This window comes from Pholcus phalangioides, unplaced genomic scaffold, assembly GCF_987345545.1.
Source record: "Pholcus phalangioides strain wild (caught in Gottingen) unplaced genomic scaffold, Ppha-v1.0 ptg000014l_1, whole genome shotgun sequence".
NCBI classification, from domain to species: Eukaryota; Metazoa; Arthropoda; class Arachnida; order Araneae; family Pholcidae; genus Pholcus; species Pholcus phalangioides.
The window spans coordinates 12378717-12404322 of NW_028301607.1; the positions used below are offsets into that span (position 1 = coordinate 12378717).

The 25606-nt window shown below is 39.5% G+C and overlaps 2 protein-coding genes across 2 annotated transcripts in view; one reads left to right on the top strand and one right to left on the bottom strand.

The window, feature by feature from the left end:
* Nucleotides 1–5155, bottom strand: part of LOC149078166 (cAMP-dependent protein kinase regulatory subunit-like) — a 31432-nt gene extending 26277 nt beyond the window's left edge. The window contains exon 1 of the mRNA XM_089241757.1: nt 4940–5155. The gene's annotated coding sequence lies outside the window, so the exon portion shown is untranslated. The remainder of the gene's footprint in view (nt 1–4939) is intronic.
* Nucleotides 5156–19494: 14339 nt separating this feature from the next.
* Top3alpha (topoisomerase 3-alpha) overlaps nt 19495–25606 on the top strand; it is a 28964-nt gene continuing 22852 nt past the window's right edge. The window contains exons 1-7 of the mRNA XM_089241758.1: nt 19495–20207; nt 21826–21901; nt 23016–23124; nt 23292–23435; nt 24035–24205; nt 24611–24711; nt 24979–25053. Coding sequence (XP_089097884.1) covers nt 19840–20207; nt 21826–21901; nt 23016–23124; nt 23292–23435; nt 24035–24205; nt 24611–24711; nt 24979–25053 — 1044 coding nt within the window. The 5' untranslated portion in view covers nt 19495–19839. The remainder of the gene's footprint in view (nt 20208–21825; nt 21902–23015; nt 23125–23291; nt 23436–24034; nt 24206–24610; nt 24712–24978; nt 25054–25606) is intronic.

Sequence of the window (25606 nt, forward strand, 5' to 3'; positions counted from 1 at the left end):
TGATATCCCAAAATTATGAAAGAAAAGAAATTTAAAAAATTATGAAAGAAAAAAAATTCAAAAATTATGAAAAAAAAATTCAAAAATTATGAAAAAAAAATTAAAAAAATCGTGAATGAAAACATTTCAAAATAATGGAAGAAAAAATTTTAGAAAATTATGAAAAAAACATTTCACATAAAATGATATGATGAACATTAAAAAATGTCTCCTAAAAGTCTAAAATATTTTTCTGAAATGAAGGAAAGCATATCAGAAAACAAGAAAATTCGGAATTTATGAAAAAAGTGTTCAATAATTTTGGGTGCTCCAATTTGAATGCAAATTATAATCCCACAATTAACTAAATTATAGTAAAAAAAATAGATGATAATTTTAAATTAATGAAAGATAATAATTCGAAAACCAATCAGAATTATGACCTAATGAAAGAAACTGTCTGAGAACTAATGAGAATTCAGAACTGATGAATTGAAAATAAGAAAAATAATTGACAGATATAATCCCAGTGCCCATGAAAATTCAGAATAAATGAAATAATTGCAGAACTGATGAAATTTTTTTCACAATAAATGAAAGAAATAACTTCGGAAATGTTGAAAATTCAGAATTCCAGAATTGGCGTAAATTCAAAATTCCATTAAAGAAACATTTCCAGACCAGTTGGAGAAATTCAGAATTTGTGTAAAAATGCAGAATTTCAGAACTTACTTTCTGGATGAAAATGCAGGATTCTAGAACTACAGTGGATACCACTTATAACGGTTTTGGAAAAAACCGTCATGAAAAAAAAAAAACATTTTAAGTGGGAAAACGCTCTAAACTGGATATCTTAATGAGATTTTGGTGGTGTTTGAACCACGCGAAAATAGGTCGTACTAAGCGGGAAAACGCTCCAAGTGGGAACGTCATAAGCGGGATAGATTGTATTTCGTTCCAGATAAAAATGCAAATTTCCAGAGTTGAAAATTCAGAATTCACGATAGAAGTCATTATCACCGTAAGTGCGGCCCCCCACCTCCCAAAAACGCCAGGCCCCTTGCCACCGCACCTGTCGCACACTCCTGAGGGAGGCTCTGATGACGTGGTATCTATTCAATGACAAAAAGGGTGAGAAATCTGAAACTTTTCAAAAAAAAAAATTAGCAAGTTAATTATTTCTTCCAGAGCTGTAAATTGATTCCAACATAACTAACTGTCATGGTACATCACTGTGCTGAATATTATCCTCCGTGGAAACTGAAATGCGTTATTCAGTGATACTCAAAGAAAGGGTGCCATTAACACAGCATAAATAACCCCTTCCCTCTTTACAGAACAATGGAACAATGGAAACATTATAAGATATGTATTATCGTATAGACTAATGGTCTAAGGTAAATAGATATGAATTAGGCGCGATCTGTTCTATTCTTTAATTAAGAGTTCTTTCGTTTTTATTGATTTCATTTCCATTCATTAGCGTTGTAGTCAGAATACGGAAGAAATATTGTCTTCGTTGAATAGATCACGGCAAAATGATGCTCCGCGGATTAAGGGATCTTTAAATGCGGCGCGAGAGTCGCTTAAGTGCTATGGAACTATACATTATACCACTCGAGAGCTGTGAACTGTGCTGTGGTGATTTGATAATATGCTTGGGTCACTTAAGTGATCTGTAAATATGCCGCGGGGTCCCTCAAGTGATCTGGGAATACGCCGCGCGCTACTTAAGTGCTCTGGAAATGGGCCGCACTTCACTCTGGCTATCTGGAACGGTGCCATGTGTCACTTCAGTAATCTTAAAATATGCAGCGAGCCACCTGAGCTCTTTGTTATCGTGTCACGAGTCGCTCAAGTAATCTGGAAATGTGCCGCAGGTCACGTGAGTGATGAGTGAGATTGCGGCACTCTGTAAAAGTGCCGCAATTGACTTGAATGATCTGGGAATATGCCGTGGACCACTCGAGTGAAATATGTGGAACTGTAACACAGGTCACCACTCAAGTGTGACTATAAATATGCTGACTTAAAAATATGACATAAATATCACTATAAATATGCTGCGGGTCCCTTAAGTGATCTGGAAATGTGACGCTTTGTTCATTTTGAGAAAATTAGGTCTGACGTCACAGGCCTCATCAAATAACTCGAAGGGCACATTTGGCCCTCGGGTCATGGGTTGAACATGCAAGTTATAAATTCACTATTGAAGGGCCCGTGAAAAGTCTATCTTGGTGAGGGGGGGGAGGGGGGGGGGTTCCGTCAAACATCCCAGCCTAGAGACCGTGCTCCAGGATGCGCTGCCATGGGCGGGGCTGACAGGGGTCTGGCCACACGGGGCCCAGGATGATTCTTTTTTTTTTTTTTTTCCACAAACAAACTCACTGTAGACGGGTTCGTCATGGGTCCCAGCTTAGGACATGGCTGCAGGATGGGCATGCATCTAGTATACTGCTGCAACGAGTGCACCATATCAAATTCTAGCCAGACTTTCTGGATTTTCTTAAAAATTCTTCTGAATTCTAAATTATTCTTAATTCTAAAAGTGTAAGGTAAATGAGAAGTCCTAGACACATTTTGAAGATTAATGACAAATCAACCAATTAGCATAAAAAGTGTGGTTTGTACCAAAATACTTTATCATTGTGGCCTAGAGTTTTTTTTCTTTTTGATTAAAAAAAAAGTTCAAATTGCACTCACAGGTGGCGCTGTAAAACAAGAAACTCGACATAGCACATAAAATACAGCACAAACTGTGCATAATTAATTTTTAAGACAATTGGCGATACATGGCTCAACATGGTCACCCTTTCACCCGTTCAGATGTAGCCCGAACTAAAAAGGGTGCTCGTTTGAAATGTAATAGTTTTATGGGGGGGCGACGCAAATCGTCACAAACAATAATTACACACTATTTGTGTTGCATTTTAGTTATATCAAGTTTTTATTTTCACAGTACCTGTGAGTGAAATTAGAAAATGTTTTTAGCAGTCTTGAATTAGTCTTTAAAAGTTTATCAATTTTTATCTAAATATTCCCGATTGAATTGAAAAATTAACCGAATAAATTCCTATATTCATTGATTCGTTTTATTGTTTTTGCACCATCATGAATCAATAAAAATTAACAGTAATTTCGTTTCTCACGTGATTAAATCAATACAAATCCGCAGGACAGGGGTTCTCAAACCGTGTGCCGCAGAGCGGCGGCCTTAACAAAGGTTCTTCGAAATATGTAATTCTTTGTTTAGACTGCTTAGTGGAGTCACAGATAAACGTTGATAAGGGAGAGGGGTACCGCGGTTGAAAAAAAGTTAGGCGACCCCTGCCGATGAGCAGTGATGTGATCTTTTATGTGATCCTATTGCGATAAACACGCAAAGCGGTGAGGTGTATGAATATTGTTCGGATCTTGATTGACCGTCATTTGAACGGCCGCTTGCCAATGAAATCAATGACTCGTCCCTGAAGCAACATTGAACTCGTCACTGAAACAATATTGAACAAGGTGACACGTCACAGAAACAATGCTGAACAAGGTGACTCGTCATAAAAACAATGTTGAACAAGTTGATTCGTCACTGAAAAAATGTTGAACAAGTTGATTCATCACTGAAAAAATGCTGAGTAAGTCTACTCGTTATGAAGCAATATTGAACAAGGTGACTAGTCACTGACACATCATTGATCCATATGACTCGTCACTGAAAATATGTTGAATAAGTTGACTCGTCACTGAAACGTTGTTGAACAAGGCGGACTGGTCACTGACACAGCATTGAACAAGGCGGACTGGTCACTGACACAGCATTGAACAAGGCGGACTGGTCACTGACACAGCATTGAACAAGGTGACTCTTCACTACTACTACTAAACCACACATGTACCTCGCCTAAATCCTCTGCGGAACTTCTAACGAATTAATTGGTGCATGTTGGAATGTGCGTGTCCGTGTTGTGAACCTAATGGGAAGCTTGTTTCTGAGTAATGCTTGTTATAGTGCTGCCATCTACCACATATATTTCGAACTATGAGTGAAGTGTAATGTTTGAAGATTTTACAGTTGTAGGGGAGACTCTTCACTGAAAAAAAAATTAAATAAGTCGTCTCTCTCTCACTCGTTACTGAAAAACGATGTTAAATAAGTCGGCTCGTCACTGAAACAATGTTGAACGAGTTCATTCGTTACTGAAACAATATTGAACAAGGTGATTCGTCACTGAAACAATGTTGAAAAACGTGATTCGTCACTGACACAGCATTGTAGCAAGTCTACTCGTCTTGTCTTGTCTCGTCCATCCAACAATGTGACAGCATCATCGACAAAAATATTAAATCGTTTGATTTCAAAAATCATTAAAAAATTTGCAACAATACTAATTCCATCGAGACATCATCAAAACTGATTGCCATTGGAAAGGTGTACTAATCCCAGCATGTTATTCCAATGAAATTAACTGAAGCTTGTGAAATCACCGAATCGTTAACGAAACAAAGTTCATAAATGCGAGACTCATCACTGAAATAATACTGAACAAGTCGATTCGCAACTGAAACGAAGTTCAGCAAGTCCACTCGTTCAACTTGTCACCGAACCAAAGTCGAACAAGCTGTGACTCAACTGAAACATATTCACCAATGCGAATCATCTCTCTCACTGAAACAATATTCAACAATACAACTCGTCACTGAAACAAAATTGAACATTCGAAAAACCAAAAATTTAAAAGTCCGAGTCCATGAAATAATGTAGTAAAGCAACAAATTTGAGCACCCCAATTTCTTATAATCATCAAAGTAAAAAAAACCAAACTTTTTTGTCAGTTTTGAATTAGCTTTAAAAGTTTACCGACTTTAATCTAAATGTTCCCAATTCAATTAACTCATTGATTTGTTTTTTTGTTTTTTTTTGCACAATCACGAATCAATAAAAATTAATGAAAATTTCGTTTCTCACCCGTTAACAAAATCAATACAAATCCGTAGAGCGAGTTCACACCATGCAGCAGTGATCTTTGATGTAATCCTATTGCGATAAACACGCAAAGCTGTGTGAATATTGTTAGCAGCTTGACTGACCGTCATTTGAATGACCGTCGGCCGTGGTTACTGGCTCGCTCGCTATAGCTCACCCACACCACGCAGCACACACACTCACACACACATTCACACTGCAGCTATACACGGTCGCCTTTTTTGCTGCTGCTGATGGTGATAAGACAAGAAAAAAAATAGAAGAGAAGAGAATCCAACAAAAGAACTATTCATTAAAATACAATAATGCATTTTATTGTTTGAGGGTTGAGACACGTTTTTTTTTTTTTCGAATTTAATGGCAAACTGTACTGCCCCGGGAAGAAAGAATAAAATAAATGAATAAAAAAACGTGCCGTCGATGCACAAAAAGACATGAATTTTATTCATTTATTTTTTCTTTTTGAATGTTTGTATGCACACACAAGTAAAGAATATATTATAATAAACATGTATAAATAATAAGATATGTGAATCGCGGGAAGTCTCGAAAATCTATTTTCTCAAGTTTCCAATGGCAAGAAGAAAAAAATTTATGATGATGCCAGTCGTAAAAATCGTCATGCGATCTTGTCTTCACATAGAAGAAAAAAAATTGGCATGAAGAGTGACGGTGATGTCAATATACTGTAGTGTCCGCGATTTAACAGTTTAAGAGTAGATGGCAATGTTTGTCCGGTGCACAAGTACTTTTAGGGCTTCTTGACAACACTTGATCTTTATGAAGTAGAGGCAGGGTCGTCTTAACACATGGACCCACCCGGGGGGCCTCAAGGGAAGAGAGGCCTCGGGGAAATTAGAACCGGTCGAAATCTTCGAAAATTTGTCAGGTAGGGCCTCCGAAAAATCACTTGGTCCGGAGGCCCATGATGCTCTTAAGCCGGCCTGAGTAGAGATTCGTATTTACACATTCATACATGAACATGAAATGCTGAACTGAACGAACCGAGCATGACTAGACGCTCTCACTATTGCGATATAAGCTCAGTGTCCAGAGAGCGTGTTCGTTCCGGAAACACGAACTACCGAAAAGTACTTGCATAAAAATACGCGCAAAACAAAAGCAAAAAAATTTATTTGAATGGAATGCTTCAATCATTTGAGAGCCTCTCTTTTATTCGGGCCCTAGATCCACCCATCAAGATTCCGGAGCCCCAGAGAGGGTGAGCCTCATAACTTTGCCCGGGAGCCCGTAATACAGCTGACACGCGGCCGTGGTCCTAGATTCTCTCTGTGTTTAAACAAGGGTTCTCAAGTAAATGCTAATTAGAAGACACTTTTCTAGAACATCGATTCCTAAACGGTGTATTGCAGTATATGAGCAGTGAGATCAGCCGGTTGTATGTTGCGGAAGATATTTTCTGCACAAAACTGGGCTGTGAAAGCAGTAATTAAGACTGATTTCCAGGCGGTGTTGAGTGTGAGCGGCTAGAATTAAATCGTACAAAATTCCTTCCAGTCCTTTGCGCGAGTAACTACAACATAGTACTAAGGCAATCACCCCCACCAATACCTAAAAAATGGTAGAAAGTTTGCCAGTGGGGGGGGGGGGGGGGGGGGGGTTGTAAAACTTTCATAAAATCTCATTGAAACGACATATGACAACGTAATCCATCTCAGAAACAATGCATACGTTGTTTAAGTAAACGTAGCATAATGGAATAGGTCTATATACACGTCACCAAAACAAGATATGACCTAACGTGTGACGTCACCGAAACAACGTAAAGATTTTGTGGGAAGGTAAGTGAAACACACATAATATATATATATATATATATATATATATATATATATATATATACATATATATATATATATATATACATATATATATATATATATATATATATATATATATATATATATATATATCATGTACCTGTAACATACGTGGTCTTTTGATACTTTGTCCCGTAAATCTTACAGGGAAGGAAAAGTATACTGAGAAGCGTGAATAAAAATGCTGCATGGTGACGTGACGCGTCACAAACATGAGGTTTTTATTTCAACGGCCGTCAGCGCTTGAAAAATTTTATTTCATTACACGTCACCGAGAAAATAACGTGTTATTGTAATGGATGGGGGGCAAGGGTGCTATAGCCCTGAGCAGCAATTCAAGAAGGGTGGCTAATTTGAGGAATGAGTGATCAAGAAAATTAGAATAGAATGGTTGAAGGGTGGCAAAACCATATAAAACGCTTCTGTCTAAAGATAAAATCTAGGTTAGTGAGGGACCAAAAGAGTGATCTACGGAGTGTAGAGACGGCAACATGAAGAAATATTGGGGGGGGGGGGGCGGAAAGTTGCTACTCGTTTATACGGAACTCGAGTGCGTATCCAGGAAACCAAGAAAGGGATTGCATTGTTTTTTCAGAAATTATTGGATAGGGAAGGGGCTCAGCCCCCTTGAAAGAACTTATTGGGGGGGGGGGGGGTTACTCAAATGGCCTCAGCCCTTCAGTTCCGGCACCTATGTGTGTGCAAGCATGTTACCAACCAAAACAACGTGCAATCATGAGAGTGATAAAAAGAGTGACTTAGCGAACGAGGGACTTGGCCAGTGTGCGATCAAAAGAATGATTTTGGGAGTGTAAAACATGGGAGTTACCAAAACAGTGATCTAGAGAGTATGTAAGCATGTGTGAATGATGTAAAGAGTGCGTAAAAGCATACGAATGATGTAAAGAGTGCGTAAAAGCATACGAATGATGTAAAGAGTGCGTAAAAGCATACGAATGATGTAAAGAGTGCGTAAAAGCATACGAATGATGTAAAGAGTGCGTAAAAGCATACGAATGATGTAAAGAGTGCGTAAAAGCATACGAATGATGTAAAGAGTGCGTAAAAGCATACGAATGATGTAAAGAGTGCGTAAAAGCCTATGAATGATCTAGAGCAGAGGTCTTCAACATTTCCCTAGTCGAGAGCACTGCCTGCACCCATCATCATGAGAATAGCACCCTTAGGGCAAGTTTGACATACGAATTCATGCCTTGATTGCGATTTGTACAAGATTTTTAATTGGAACGTTCAACAAGTGCTCGCAAGCACGAAATCGGACACGAGCATTGAGCACTCCGGGTGCTTCAGGGAGCACACTGATGCTCCTGAAGAGCGAGCAACGGGTTGAAGAAGCCTGATGTAGAGTGTGCAAGCATGTGAGCGATATATAGTGTGCAAGCATGTGAGCGATATATAGTGTGCAAGCATGTGAGCGATATATAGTGTGCAAGCATGTGAGCGATATATAGTGTGCAAGCATGTGAGCGATATATAGTGTGCAAGTATGTGAGCGATATATAGTGTGCAAGTATGTGAACGATGAAAGAGTGGCCTCGAGAGTGAAGAACCATGTCAGTGAACGAGCAAAAATGACCTAAAGAGCGAGGGACTGGGCTAATGTGTGCGACCAACAGAGTGATCTTGAGAGTCTGCAAGCATGGGAGTAACTAAAAGAGGGAGCTAGCGAGTGAAGATCGAAACAAGTGACCCAGAGAGTATGAAAGCACGTGAGCAACCAAAAGAGTGACTATTGAGAAAGAAGAGAGAGGAGGGGTTAAGAGAGAAAAGACTTTAGCTGTCGGAAAATTTGAGGAATGAGTGGTCAAGAAAATTAGATTAGAACGAGCATATGCGTACGCAGAATTTTCTCAGGGGGGGGGGGGGGTTCAATTTTTTTTCTTCTCGGTGAGGGGGGTTCTGTTTTTTTCCTGCAAAATAACACTATAATCTCGGCTTGAGGGGGACGGGGGTTAGAACCCCATAACGCCCCCTTTGCGTATGCCAATGAGAACGAGGGAATGGAAAGGGCGACAAAAGTTCTACAGCCAACGGGCGGTATAACCATAAATCCGCCTCTAGCGACCGACACCACGAGATATTGAGGATCCTAACCTCTGATTAAGATGCTCATTGATTACAGGAAAATCCCCCCTCCTCAAACAGCACTTATTTCCAACCGAATTTGTCTATTATCTTAATCGATCGATCGACTGACGATGGATCGCAGATTCGGTGTCGACGTACGGAGAGTGGGGGAGGGGGGAGGAGACGATGAAAGAATTGATGTGTAGGCTTATCGGATTCATCAACCTACAACAGATAACAAAGAAAAACACACCATTGGACTCGTCTCTTGTAGGGTATTTTGTCTGGATTGATTCGATCCGGGGAAATATCAATTATTTCTTCGGTAGCGAAGGAAGTCTGCACGTGTTGCATAAAAATTGTATACGCTATTGCCCCATCCTCCGCCGCCAACAAACCGAATCGAATTCTTCATCCTGGTGCGTTGTCACGAACGGTGACGGTTTTTTGGTTTTACCGCTCATGGGCGCTACGAACATTTTGCAGCTTTTTATCCCATTCCTGTCTAATTTTCTTGAACACTCATTCCTAGGATTCGCCGCCCTGTGCCCCTACTTGGCCCCTAAGCTTGCGTCTCTAAGTCATTCTTTCGGTCACTGATCTCTGGGTCACTCTTTTGGTCATTGCGAACGCTCTAGATCAGAGGTTCTCAAACTGTGTACCGCCAGTCTTTGTCAGAGGCGTCGTGGAGCGGATGCCCGACAAAGGTTTTTCGAACAGATTCTTTGTTAGACTGCTCTGGGAAGCCACGGGTGGAAAAAGTTCGAGAACCCTTGCTTTTGGTCAGTATCCATGCAGTACTCATGCACTCTCTAGGTCGCTCAGTGACTTGATCGTCGATTTCTTGGTCACTCTTTCGATCATTAGCACTCTTAAATATGCTCTAGTTTACTCTCTTGGCCATTCACATGCTTGAACACGCTCCAAATCAGTCTTTTGATCACTATACTTCCCATTCTAGGTCACTCTTTTGGTCGCTCACTGGCCTGATCCCTCGGATTCTAAGTCACTCTAGATCATTCACATCCTTACGCTCGCTCTAGATCACTTTTTTGGTCACTGGCATGCTTACATACTCTTTTGGTCACTTACTGACCTAGTACCCTCACAATATCGGTCACGCTTTTGCTCATTCACGTCCTTGCAAACTTTCTTTCACTAGTTTGGTTACTCATTGACCTAGTCCCTCACTCTATCTGCAGAGGCACATTTATGGTGTTCTACTAACTTCTTAGTCACTCATTCCTCAAATCTGCCACCCCTCCGAACCCTGGGCTATCCCTCTGTAAATACGACACTGGTTACGAACAACATAAACCTGATCCATCTGTTATACTACGAGACCGAATTTCAGTGAGGGCTGCCTATAAAAACTATACTGATTTGCTACTCTAAGTCAGCGGTTCTCAACCTTTTTTGACTCACGGCATGGCCACCACATAGGAAGGGGGGCCTAACAGGGCTCTAGCCCTGGGGCCCGGGATGATTATCATCATACTTTTGCTTTTTCACGCTATAAATTAGCTACAGAAGGGGGGCCCGTTGAAAGTCTGACCGAGGGGCCCGCAAAAGATCCCAGCCTAGTGGCCCCGCTACAGGATGTGGGGGGCCATGACTCACGGAGTACTTTTTAGTAAAAAAATTCTATGGCGAAGCCCTGTCATGGGCGGAGATACGGGGGGGGGGGGAGGGGGGGGTGTCCGTCAAACATCCCAGCCTAGAGACCGTGCAGCCCTACGCCACTCTCAAGCTTGCACACTCTCTACGTCACTTCCATGCTTTCACAATCTAGGTCGCTCTCTTGGTCTCTCTGGAAGTCTGGGGTGCCCCCCCTCCCAGACTTCCAGGTCTATCTCTGCCTATGAGCCCTGTACGCCCATTTTTAATTATTCATTAAAGTTACTGATTTATTTTTACTATTTAAAAATATTTATAATTATTTTTTTAATGTTATTTTATTTTCCTAGAGCGACCACGGAGCCCCAAGGGTTCCGAGGAGCACCGGTTGAGAACCGCCCCTCCAAGTTATTACTTAGTTTATACTAAGTTGAATAGGAATATGTTTCGTACTCTCGTGCAATGAGGTTTACGTTATGTGCGATAAGCCACGAAGTCCTCACGATGCGAATCAATTACGATGTCCATATGACCTCATAGCGGCACAGGGTCGAAACTATGGAGGGGGGGGGGGGTTGACGGAAACTAATGCGCGCGATTGACGAGCGATAATATTGGGGGAGAGGGCGGAAAATTTTAGGGGAATAAATTAATCAAAAAAACACCATTATAAAATGATTGACTTTTTTACAGTGAAGGAGGCGGAAAAATAACGTTTCCTATCTCCGAAAAAATTCTAGTTGCTCATCTGCATATTGATTTTAGTCTATCCCCCCCCCCTCCCTGCGCAAGGATGTTGGGAGCCATGCCTCCATACCTCAGACTAGGTCTCATATACCAGGATATTTGACTAGCCCTGCACCAGTATGATACCTCTCTTCCCCCTCACTATAAGTGAATACAGACTCCTCGTACGAGTTGGGTGAACCGGGGAGGGAGCGGGGAGTGAATATTCACCTTCGCCCTAATGCGACACCTATGCCAATAATGCAATTCTTCACTCAATAAGGAAAGATATGGGGTGATTCCCGCCCCCCCCCCCTGTATCCGGCTATGACGGAACCCCCCTTCCCCTCCCCCACAGCCCCCAATATTGGTTTCCCAATATTAATTTAAAGTGAAAAAATTATTTAAGTGATGCAGAGAGAGAGAAAGAGAACTGCGACGCAGGTCACATGATCTGTATCAAATGATCTGTAAACATGCAAGTATGCCGCGGGTCACTTAAGCGATCTGTAAATGTGTCGCTGGGCACTTGAATGGTCTGGAACTGAATCGCAGGTTACTCAAATGGTCTGGAACTGAATCGCAGGTTACTCAAATGGTCTGGAACGGAATCGCAGGTTACTCAAATGGTCTGGAACTGAATCGCAGGTTACTCAAATGGTCTGGAACTGAATCGCAGGTTACTCAAATGGTCTGGAACTGAATCGCAGGTTACTCAAATGGTCTGGAACTGAATCGCAGGTTACTCAAATGGTCTGGAACTGAATTGCAGGTTACTCAAATGATCTGTAAATATGTCGTGGGTCACTTAAGTGATGTGAAACTGCACCGCGGGTAACTCGAGTGATCTGCGAAGCTGCCACTGGTCTCTTCAGGGATTTGCAAATGTGTCGCTTAGTTCATTTTTACGAATTTAGGTTCGATGTCGCGGGCTATATCAGATGATTCCAAGGGCTACATTCAGCGCGCGGTCCATGGGTTGAACATATATGGTATATATAGGAACTTTTCATTCGACCAACCCTAATGATATGACGAACCATTTCTGTTTCCCCTGAAAGAAAAAACCTAGAAAAAAAACATATCTTTTTCCGAATCTTTAAATAAACTCTTTTTTTCAATAACTTTCACCGGCTACTTTCCTGGCAGAGGAACAATTAGAGGGGTATTATTAATAATATAAATAATTTTTAATCGATCCTCAGGTAGAACCACATTCCCAACCGCACGCACCGGCGCCTTTCCTCCTGGCCAACTGCCCATCCATCAAGGTACAGAAGGATTCGCGAAAAACTTGAACATATATAATAACAGAGCACGCGCTTTTGTTGAAACGATGAATGGCCAAACCCCCCACTTGGCTACCACTGAAACGTTTAAAGGTCATTGCAGCAACGTAGTTCCTTCGTATGTGTATGTGCATGCTAAACGTGTTGCTTTAATGAGATATTGATTATATTTCGGGCTGCGTTCATGCAATCGGGGGCTCGTGTCCCGTGGGAACCTCTATTCTACGTCATGGTTCTCGAAAACGTTAGTGGCTGCGTAGATTTCACGTGTCTGATTGCTAGCTATACGTTAGTGAAGGAAGTATGAGCAGTGGAGTCGGAGTGGGGATTTCTTTAGGTGATTGAGCACCCACAGTATTCTGTAGAACGGGTTTGAACCCCCAGAACTAGTTGACAAAGGAGAATTTCCTGGATAAAGCTCAACCCGAGCAGCCAGAGGTCTATAACACTTACGACGCCTATGGGTGTGAATAAAGAGGATTTCGATGTTTCTTCAGCAGCCGCTCCCCCCCCCCCCACACCCGAGTTCCTTACAAATTTTGGCCTAGTGTCAACCTTAAGTGTTGCAAAAGTTTCCGACTCATTCCACACTCAACAGCAGTTACTTGCTACCCAGCGAGAGGTTTGGGATTGGGTTCGGCGTTTTGCAGAGCTGAAACTACTAAATCGCACATGAACCTCTTAAATATTCCTCTCATCAGCTTCGAGTGAATTGGCGCGTATTGGAAAGCGCCGTGCATGTGTTCTAAACCTAATGTGAAGTTTGTTTCTGAGGAATTGCGGTTATGTGACTAAGAAGTGTCGACACCAGCAAACGAGCAAACTCGGTTTCTCAATCATTACGATGCCCATGCGACCTGATAGCGACACAGGGCCGGAACTATGGAGGTGGGGTTGACGGAAAGTACTGTTGACATGAATATTTTTACGCGCAACAGCATAGACGGAGATAGACTTGGAAGTCTGGGGGGGGGGGGCACAGTCATTATTGCTGGGGGGCACAATGGTGATGATGTGTCAATTCATATAAAGATATATATATATACATTAGATCAGTCGACTCCACTTTGACGCTGCCCCCCCCCCCCTATATCTTCGTCCATGCGCAACCGTTTAGATGAAATTTCAGAATAACTCGAAAAATATTGCCCGCTTGAATGAACTAGTTTATATTGATTAATATGTGATCTCTAATTCGAAAGACAGGGTAAAAAAAAAACTCTATCGCGGCAATTCCTTCAGAAGATTTCACTTACCAGTGAAAGAGAGAAAATTACCACACAATCTGGTAAAAAAATGTTTTGATTTGGTTAAACAATTTTTTAAATACAGTAGAACCTCGTTAAAACGGAATAATAGGAGCTGAATGTCGTCCGTTATAATAGAAGAGTTCGGTCTGTAACAAATAATTCTTATAGGGTGTAATGCTACACGGTGTATATCAATGAAATTACAGTAGTTAGCTGTAAAAAGTGGTTTATTATGTATCTAACAGAAAACAGCCTTCAAGATAGTTTGAATTGGAAAAGATGTGTACGTATATAATGTATTGATCTCAATTTTTCTAGTTAGCACGAATCACGCGGTGCATCCCTATTTAAGCGAAACAAAAAAATAAAAAACTTTAAAGACTTTTTAGACATCTAAAACGAGTTTTAAACTCGTCAGAATTTTTTTTTTAGTTATTAAAATTTTTTTTAGCTGTCTATTATATTGGGTCCGTTATAGAGAGGTTTTACTGTAGATCGCATTTGGCTTACACTTTACAAACCTAATAAATAAATTTACAAATATAGTGGACGAAGGTAGCACCTAATAACAAGGTAATAACATCACACTATTTATTTATTCAATATCACTTGGCTGAGGCCTATACAAGGGAATGCGGCGGTGAAATTTGACAGAGGAGACGGTTGATGTTACAAAGGAAACTGTTGTACAATCAATAATGTTTGATGGGAGATTGGTCATGCCAATCGGTTATTGTTCTGGAAAAGAAACTAAATTTTTGAAACCATCTGTGGATGTAAAGATGGGTTTCAATTTTTTAGAATGATGTGAATCCATCTCTCTCTCTCGAGTTAGAAAATTGGAAGTGTCAAAACCACTACGTAGAGGGAAAAAGCGGCAATCGTGAAAGAAGGTTGAACTAGTCTTCTAACAAGATTTAATGTCTATTCATTTTCAAAAAGCAGCAACCATCTGCTGTTGGAGAAATTTACTTTCGTTGGATATTTGGCGCGTAATTGCCCGTTACAAACTAAAATTCAAAACGTTATAACACCCTAAATTTTCGTAAGATTTTCCTAAACGGAAAACACTTTTCTACAGGAAGGGGGGGGGGGGTGTACTATCGACCGCCTAGCAATTACACAAGTGATTCCTTGTGAAAAACTGATACAAAAAAGCTCCACATCACTCAAGTGTACTGGCAATTGCAGATCACTTGAATGGCCGGGAGCGCCGTTTCAGATCACTTGAGTGGTCCGCGGTACATTCTCACTTCAATTAAGTGGTCCGGAGCACGTTCCCAGATCACTCAACACTCAAGCCGTCCGCGGCACATTTTCAGGCCGCTTAAATGACCCGCGGTACATTTACAGATCACTTGTGTGGCTCACTAAAAGTTTACAAGCCAATGAAGTGTACCGCGTTCCCCCCAACCTTTTGGAGAGTGCGAGCCACTTCACTTGTTTGAAAACGTGTCGCGGGCCAACCTTTTCGAGGTTGGGCACGCTTGATATAAAATATGTATGAGGCAAATGATAACCATCAGTCAAAAATACTAGACCATCACCTGCGCGGGTCGTCATATTCGTCAGAAATGGGTCGACGGTAGTCTTCTGGGACCTAATGAAAAGTTTATTACCACTTATAAGAGAAGCGAGATGACAATTTGGGACAAAAGCGAGTCACGCAAACCCATCATAGGCAAGGACATTGGCTCTCTTTCTCGCTCTCTCACATATTACATCCGGGGTGTATCAATCCATCATAAATGAACCTAGAACACTTTTCTGTGACGTGTTTTTTTTTTTTGTATTTTTGTTTTTTGGTTTTTCGTGCTCTGGATGATGATGATAAGTGAAATGTTGTGACTCCATTTATTTGATCGGCCTTGAAGGAAGACGCGTATTCTGCGATAGAGGGAGGAACGGAAAACCTCACCTCACCCAGTTCGGAAACGTGTCAAAAATATTGAATTGTGATTATTACGTTTAATCGCCACTCTCGATCAATCACCGACCTGCACGCAATAATCATGTCTTCTTTCTTTCTTCAGAAGAAAGCATTAAATGGATTTATTCTTTATAACAGCGGTTCACAAACTTTTGCCAGCCCTGGCTCGTGGGAGGAGGGGATACAGGGCTGTAGCTCAGGGCGGAAATTTTGAGGAATGACTGGTCAGTTAGGGGCTGTTCAAGTATTACGTCATCATCGATGGGGGGGGGGGTTCCGATTTGCTGACTTTTGATGACAAGGGGGGAGGGGGATTTTGATAATGCTTACGTCATTAACCACCCTTTATGAAAATATGAGTTAGGATTCAGAGGGGCAGAGCTGATGGAGAAATTTTGCTGACAAGGGGGGGGGGGAAGGCAGGGGTCAAAAATGGCGAAAAAATTTGCTTACGCAATACTTTAACGGCCCCTTAGTAGAATAGGAGAAGGGCGGCAAGCCTACAGACAGAGGCGTATTTACGGTTTTTCCGCCTATGGGTTATATGAATTTCACCACCCGCACTACTCCTGTTAAAATTTTCTTGACCACTCATTCCACAAATTTGCCTAAAACTTGGCTATAGCTCACAATTTGTCTGTCCCGTAAAATACGGGATGATCCGATGCACCTCCATTAAGTCGCTTCCCCGACATATCTCCCTGTATAAAAAGCCGCCTTAAGGAATGGGCCCGGGAGCCTCAAGAGAAAAGGGGGGGGGCCCTCACTAAAATAAGATCTGGTTGAAATTTTCGAGAATTTGCCTGGTAGGGCCTCAGAAAAATCACTTGGCCCAGGGGCCCATGATGTTCTTAAGACGCCTGTATCCACCTGTCTCTGCTCCACAGTTGGAGATGCCTTCCCCCATTCCATTTGTAGCTGAAGATGCTTACCTCCGCTTTATTTGTAGCTGAAGATGCCTGCCTCCATTCCATTCGCCGCTGAAGAGGTCTGCCTGCGCTCTTTCTGCCCCATTCGTAGCAGAAAATGTTTGCCTTGGCTTTGGTCGCAGCTGTAGATGTTTACCTCAGCTTAAATCATATCTGAATATATTTGCCTCGGCTCAACTGCAGCTGAAGATTTCTACATTCGCTCCTTTCGAAGCTATCTGAAGACATCTGCCTCCGCTCCATTCTCAACTGAACATGCTCGTCTCTGTTCCATTCGCAGTGGAAGATATTGGCCTTTGCTCAGATCTTATCGTGAAAGCACCTATGCAACTGAGGTCCCTGCATGCATCATATGAGGCTTGACTGGGCTCCGGGGACCAGGGATACTTCTCTTTTTTTTTTCTCGCACTATAAATTCATAATGAAGGGGGGAGGGGGGGGTGCCTCTATATAAATGACGTCCCCGTGCCATGCCCGGTAGGGACTCGTGTGTTAATATAGCTGTGGGTGCCTCGTAAAGTGGACGTAAATTCTGCAATTCAAGAATCCTCAACTTCTAGTAGATGGAAAATTTCCCAAAAAAGCATCGTTTTTACATTTATAATTTTCTGATGAAACGGGAAATTCGGAACCCCAATGTTCCATAGAACTCCAGTTGGAAACCCATGACCCAGAGAATGTGAAGAGAGCAAGATACCAGGACGGTGAACGACCTAAAACTTAGAAGCTATGAAAGCATGCGAATAATTAAAAAGAGTGACAGAGAGTGTTCACGAGCATGTGAGTGACCAAACTGTGCGAGCATGTAAATAACTAAAAGAGTGTCTTAGAGCAGCGATAAATAGCGAAATAAATCTAGGCACCAGAAAAAAGTTTTAGGAGCCAGAAAAATTTTACCTTAATAAAAGTCCAAAATAATGCTTTTTTTTACTTTTTCAGAGCATAGTGAGCCCCTTTCATGTTGGCAGATACGCTGCTACAAATTCCAAACATTTTGTGCTACTCTCAGCCTGCAATTTAGTAACTACACAAAGAAAATTTTAAGGCGCTAATGCCAATTTTTTAATCACCATAGTGACCTGGCGCCTGGGATTTGTCCATCCCTGACTTGAAGTACGAGGGAAAAGATCAGTGAGCGACCAAAAGGGTGATCTAGAGAATGTGAGAGACCAAGAGAGCGACCGAGAGTGTGAAAGCATGGAACTGACGTAGAGAGTGTGAAAGCATGGAACTGACGTAGAGAGTGTGAAAGCATGGAACTGACGTAGAGAGTGTGTAAGCTTGAGAGTGACGAAGAGGAGTGAGGCAGCAGGTCACAATGACGACCAAAAAAAACATGCCCACATCTTGGGACAAGGTCTCTTGGCTACTTGACCGCACACCAACTCCGGTCATATATCGCCATACGGCAATTTCCAACCAGTGGAGTTGGGTGGGAAATGAAGGCTTCATCCATTGGTGGTCGCCCTAGGCTCGGTAGGTAAGGTCCCTTGGCTGAGATCTTTGGTGGGCCTCCTAACCAGATTTTTCACTTCCATATAGCATGAAAAAACAAAAAAACTTTTTGTTCATCATTTAATGATGGCAATTGTCCCGTGTACCGTTACTGCAGCCATGTCAGCATTTCTCTTGTGAGAGGACATGAAAAGAGTGACCAAGCTAGGCTGACCATATTTCCTCGAGAGAAATACGGGACATTGGGATTCCAAATACGGGAAAATACTGGACATCGCCAATTATTGCCGAAAATGACGCCAAAACCGAAAAAAGTCGCCAAATATTGTTGAAATAACGGAGAAATCACAATGGCGGGAAATGCAGCATTACTGCTAATTGCAGTGGGTTAAAATGAATTCCACGAAAAAAAAATTTCACTAAGACAAATGTGGGAGATTCATATACTCATTTATAGTTGCAGTTATCATAATATAATTTATAAGTTGAAAATAATTTCAATCTTCGACTTCAATAAAGAATAAAAATTCAAGTAGGCTTCGTGCAAAATACGGGAAAAACCGGGACACTTTTGCTAAAAAGTCGGGACAGCCAGAAAAGCAGAAAATACCGGGACTGTCCCGGGAAATACGGGACGTATGGTCACCCTAGACCAAGCCTACAACAACCACGAGAATGACCAAAAGAGTATCTCAGAGATGGAAGAGAGATTCCAGTTTTCTTCGGCGAAGAAGTATAAAAAAAGAAAAGAAGTCATTTTTACAAAAATAGTCAGGATGGCCACTCGGTTTCAGTGCCGTCTTATAACCTTAGAGGAGAAATAAAGTGCTTATATTTCTTCTCAATGGTCTTAACGCTTGGGCCTACCTGGGCATGACCCAGAGACCTCGAGTGCAGAGGGAACTCATGAAAATGGAATATTTAAAATTTTCAACTTTAAGCATGTAAATTGAAAAGCACGAATTTATAACCACGTAGGGGTTCCAGAAAAATCATTCTGCCCGGGAGAAGTGGGGGGGGGGGGGCTCTTAAGACGGGGATGATGCTCTTAAGACAACCCTGCGTGGTTTATATTTTTAATAATGAAATTATGCGTATTGTTTTTAATAAAAAATTATAGTGAATATTAATGAACTTTTTTTGAAAAACGACATATTTTTTTCAAGTCAAAAGGCCGAAAAAATATGAAAAATACTGGAAAATCCCGTTAAATACAATAGATGTCATTATGGTCATGAGACTTTTCATTCCATTTGTCCATTCTTCAAGGAAATCACCACCATTTGGTTGTTACAAGTAAATGTTAGTAGATGTCACTAAACGAACTAAATATAGCAGAAGAAGTATAGGAGCAGTAACACTTGTGGAAAGTGTTTTGTTGCCTCATTAGAAATTAACTTAAAAGCTCCAGCGCGGGTTTTGTTGAAAATTTTCATAATATTTTGATTTTGACTTCACAGTTACGTTAAATTCACTAGATCATTGATTTTGAATGGATTGTGACGTGAATTTCTCTTCACAAATCAATTAAATTAATTAAGATTATAATTATGTGTCCTCGATTGATTAAATATGTGACTAGGCAATTGATCTATAATATTTTTGTGTAATTATATACAGCCTTGCGAAACAACTATTTTATATCAATTTGAATGGTACCTTGTGATACTATAGGAGTGTTAAGTGCCCGTGAAGAAAATGACTGCTTCAGTAATTTATAACTGTGTAATTTGTGAAATGTGTACATATCGTATTGCATGAGTATTACACGAAAGTATGACACTTCACTCGGCTACATGTGGCTCATGACGCTAGTTCACCGGTCACTCAAAATCCCTATCAAGTTAATCATCAATGTTGCATTTTGCAAGAATTTCTCAACAAGCTCGTGTCTTGGAATCGAAGAAATGGTTCGCGTTTTGAATGTGGCGGAAAAAAATGACGCTGCCAGGAGCATTGCTGAACTTATGAGTGATGGTAGGTTCCGCCGAAGGGAGGGTCGATCAGTGTACAACAAGATTTACGAGTATGAATACACAGTCTTTAATCAAAGATGCAGTATGGTAATGACATCTGTGTCAGGTCATCTATTGAATCTAGAGTTCTCTGGTTCGTATAAGAGTTGGTAAGTTTGTGATGATCAAGATATAATATATTATATAGTAAACAAAAACTAAGCTCGTCAATATTCAGGGCTCTTTATAAGTCATTGTGAGTTCCCGGGCTGAGCAAAGTGCTATACTTTACCACACACCAACTCCGGGGACTTTCCTCAGAGTAACATAAGTTACATCGAACACCGTTTGTTGCCCCAAACAGCATGACCAGCATGTTATCTGCAGCTTTTTTTCTTTTTATTTTTCTCTTAGAGGTTAGAATAAAAATAAGTATTTCCAAAACTATCAATTTGTGAAGAATTTCTTAAAAGATTTATAGAATTTTCTTTTCAATGACGTGTAACTGAGGGTAAAAAAAAAAAAATCAAAAATTTCTCTACAAAAGTGTGGGAAATAACTCCTCTTGTTCCACATAGGCTTAGGTTTTCTGAACATTGTTCAGCGGTGGTCAAAAAATCGAATAGAATGCTTGGTCTCATTTTCAAAAAAGTCTTAGCGTTCTCCTAAAGTAATTCTTCCGCTTTTTCGAGGCTTAGTTCATCCTGGACTGGAGTATGCTGTAAGGTTTTGGAGACCATACTTACGGAAGGTTATAGACTTGGTTGAAGGGGTGCAGAGAAGAGCTAGGCTTGTCCTTATTGGCACACAGGGCTTGAGTTATGAAGAGAGACTTCATTTTTTGAATATGTTTACATTGGATGAACGCAGGTGTCAAGGAGATATGATCGAAGTGTTCAAAATTTTCAATGGGATGGATAGGATGGACCATGAACTTTTAGTACACCGCCAATCGACTGCTTTTACAAGGGGGCACCAGTATCGATTGGTGAGGGACAATGCAAGGCTATGGTGTCGCAGGGAATTTTTCTCTAATAGAGTTGCTAATAAATGAAATAGCTTACCCCCAGAGGTAGTAAATTGTAACACAATTGACACGTTTAAAAAGAAATACGATAAACATGTTGGGGTAAATCCAGAAGCTATCCATACTTAGTATACGACAACCATAAGTATTCTTTATGGGCATTGTATAGTATTTTATCATGTGTAGGCCTATATATTGTTTACAATTTTTGTTAATTGCATTTTTAATTGGGTTGCTATGTTTTTGAAATATATGACATCCATATTTTTATGGGCATCTTTTTCTCAGCCACCTCAGCCATGGGCATTTTGCCTGCTGTGGCGTTGTATTTGTATAGATTTCAATATTTCATCAGATGAATAGATTTCTCATGAGGGTTATGTGACACAGCAATGATATGTGTTTTACATGATGACCGTACGATATGTTTTCCTCAGAGTAGCAAAACTTGCATCTGCATATAATATGCTGAAAATTATAGTACTCAAATTCACACCATTAGGGTTCACAATAATGAATGCCGACACAGTCACCTATTAGGTAAAATTGTAGTAAATTGCCTCTGTGGTAGAAGACTGCGTGATAGGCAAAGTAAACATTTAGTGAACAACGTAAACTCATTGTCAAGACATTCTCCCAAAATAGCAATTAGTAATTGCATTAAACTTTCACCTACCACAAAAAATCTAGAAAATCTTATTGTTTTGAAAGTAAGGTTCTTTATTTAGTTTTCATTGTTCTTCTCACTTGTGCAATTTCAGGCAGGCATGTAATCCTGTTGCTTTGTTTGATGCTCCCGTGAAATTGTTTTGTCCAGAAGATTACCAGAAGATTCAGGTAAATATTTTGAGTTGTTTTGGGATCAATTTTTGTGTTGATATTGTTATATAATGTAGGTGATCACACACCTTTGATTAATCTGGCCAATTTGATAACACTATGCAGTTTGCGAGAAATCATAATAGGCCTACAGGATGTCTTCGAGCTAAACATATTCAAAAGTAAGGGCATTGAGAGAACCATGCTTAGTAATGAAAGTTCTGTACCCTCGATAGGATATTGCTTACATGTCTCCACCATCAAAATTGCATGCATGAGACAGCTGCTTTCAGATATTTTTTTCATAACAGTTGTTCTCTGACTGTCGGTATGTGTATGCCACAACATAAGGTCCAATGTGTGCTTTGGCTAGCTAAATTTAAATCAGTGACGTGTTAAATGCTGTGTATGAACTGAGTGGAATATGGAGCCTCCCGCATGATTTAAAACAGTGTTTCTCTGTAGCAGTTGATTTGATAACACCTTATATGCTACTAAACACTTGGAAAGAGATAAGGTACTGTTGTAATGAGATAGAGTTCATTTGCAAAACCATACATTAGCTTATTGTAGTTTATACGTCACTATGAAGTTTAATATCTCACTTATCTTTTAGTCATGATGCACACTGAAATAATAAGACTGCAACATTGACAAGGATTGGTTAAAAAATCCTGAAATCAATATGGTTTCATTTTTTTAACCACTCTGTATCAATGCCATGGTCGCATTACTTGTCATATCGCTTCAGTGTGCATGGCGTCTTGTAGATTCAAAAAAATAATCTTTGAGAAATCTTTATAGATTACATGTTACAAACAACATGGGGTCGATAGAGTTAGGTGGAGGGAAAGATACAATTAAATGGTGTCCATTGTAAGAAAGAAATTAAGAACCACTGGTTTGTACATCTTTTGTGCATCAATATTGAATTGATAATGTTGATTTTTGTAACTGGAAAACATTTTAGACAGAATTTGACAAAATTTTGCAATAGTGCTTATGTATTGCATGTGTCAATTCGATGTATGTGCATGATTTTTTTATTTTTTGAACCTTGGATACATAATGCAGTTACAGAAGACCTGATTTATTTACATAGAATGTAATTATTTTTTCCCTTCATTTTCAGGAAACGTTGGAAAAAGAAGTGAAAAAATGTGACCACTTGATCCTGTGGACAGATTGTGATCGAGAAGGAGAAAATATTGCATTTGAAATCCTGGAAGTATGTAAAAAAGGTTGGTGTTGTTATCAAAGAGTTATTTTTCTTGAAATTGTATATTACAATTACAATCGTAGCTCATCATTTAAAATTCACCCCAAACTATTGTTGATTTTGTGCATGAAACCACTACTGGTTAAACAGAAAGAAAAATGTATGCCCATTTTTGTATTTTTTATATAGCCAATTCCAGAATTCAAGTTCACAGGGCTAAGTTTTCAGAGATCACCAAGCAAGCCATAGTTCGTGCTATTCGGAATCTAGTACAACCGAATGGACTAATTAATGATGCTGTCAATGTCAGGCGAGAACTGGACTTGAGAATAGGTGTGTCTATCATGTTTTTATGTACCACTATATGTTATTAATTTTTTGCTTTAAACTAGTGTTTCCCAAAAGTAGGCAATATCGGCCCCCAGGAGGGGAAGAAGGAATTTTGGGTATAACATAGGATCTTATGGGTTTGCTTGAGTTTGGGGGTGATGAGAGGGAAAAAATTCTGAATGAGGAGGCAATGAAACAAATAGTTTGGAAAACTATGCTATGAGTTTTTGAATCCATCTGAATTTTTCCCAGTCCAATCACTGGAAAAAAAAAATTCATATACCTTTCGTGAATTCACTATCAAATGCACTTACTTTTCTTATTCATTGAAACTTTTTAGTTGTATCAATAATGTTTGATATTCAATTGTAACATTTATCTCAACAGAAAAATTCTCGACAATTGGTACCATTGGTTACCATTAGAACAAAACATTTTACATGCTAATAAGAGTGTATTAATAGGTTGATGTATTAAAGACCTATTCCATATGATTGAAATAATTTCTCATTAACAAGAGGCATCAGCTAGTATGAGGTTCCACTGCATTAATTACTGTATATTTTATGAAAATTGTAATTATATCGATGTATATTTCACAGGTGCGGCATTTACTCGGTTCCAGACCTTGAGGTTACAGAAGGTTTTTCCTCAAGTCCTTGGCAATCAACTCATCAGCTATGGGAGTTGTCAGTTTCCTACACTAGGGTTTGTTGTTGACAGATACAAACAAGTCCAAGCATTTATACCTGAACCATTTTGGAAGTTAAAAGGTGAATTGGAGGAGGAGGGGGGTGTGATGTTTTTTTATTACTGCCATGCTTTGTGCTATGTAAAAATTCATTATAGACCTATATCTATGTGATGCAGTTCTCTCTCTACCCTTCATTATATGAGTTACTGCATTTAAATTTTATGGCCATTCTCTGATATATTTAGATTAGTTCACATGAATTTTGGTTAATAGCAGAGTTTTTATCCAGATTTTGTGATAATGTATGAAAAACTTCGGTTTTTTACTTTCACAAATGTAGAAGCTCTCTTTTTTTGGACTGTCATTTAAAAAACTTCTCATATCATTTAATAAATGTTTTATGTTATGCTCATCTTATCTATTAAATGGCATAATTAAAACATTGACATTATGTTTTCGGTTTTATTCTAATTATACAATTTAGTGACTCACAAAAAAGAAGAGCTCATGACTGAATTCAGCTGGAAGCGGAATCGCCTCTTTGACCATACAGCATGTCTAGTTCTTTACCAAATTTGCTTGGAGGTATGTTTATTTTATTTTTAATGTGTTTCTTCAGCTATTCTGTTTGATGGAATACATGATAAAAGCTCTGTGTTTTTTATCCATGATTTATAGAGTTTCTTAAATTTGATTTCAACATCTAATTGTGTAGAATTTCTATTTTGCATTAATCATATCAAATTGTGTTTGTTCTGGTCTTTTTTCATAATCCTGATTCGTTACTGTCATTAAATATTTTTACCAGATAGAGTTTTTTGTTAATTTAACATTTTTCATTTGTGAATTCAGAATTCGACTGCAACTGTAGTTGACATCAAGAGCCGTCCAAAGAGCAAGTGGCGACCTCAACCTCTTGACACAGTGGTAATTAATGCTTATAATAAGTATTGAATTCCACCCCTCCCCCCTGTAAAGTATTTTATAATAAGTCTATTGTGTGTTAGACTAATGAAAACAACATGTTAAAATTAGACAGATATAGCTTTAATTGAATCCAAAATAACAACAAGAAACAAAAGTATTAAGTTGGAAAAAAGTAATATATTGAGCTTGCTGGAAAGAAAATTATCTAAAATTGTAATGAAACGAGGTGCAGAAAATGATTTATGGGTTGTAACATGTCTTAAGGGAATGTTCTAGTAGTAGCTGATAAAATCAAGTTTCCATTGTAAAATGTTTCAAAATATGATTAAACATAAATAAAGTATGAATAACGTTATTAGAGCATTGAACCATAATAAAAAGGGGACAAATGGAGAGGGAAAAAGAAATGGAAAACTCAAGAGAGAGATTAATGAATAGTTCACAAAATTTTTGTTAAATATTTTTTTCCAGCTTCGTACTTTCGTTTTTTATTGCTATTTTAAATTCAACTAAAGCTATATCTGTCTGAATTTTAACCTGTTTTTTTCATAGG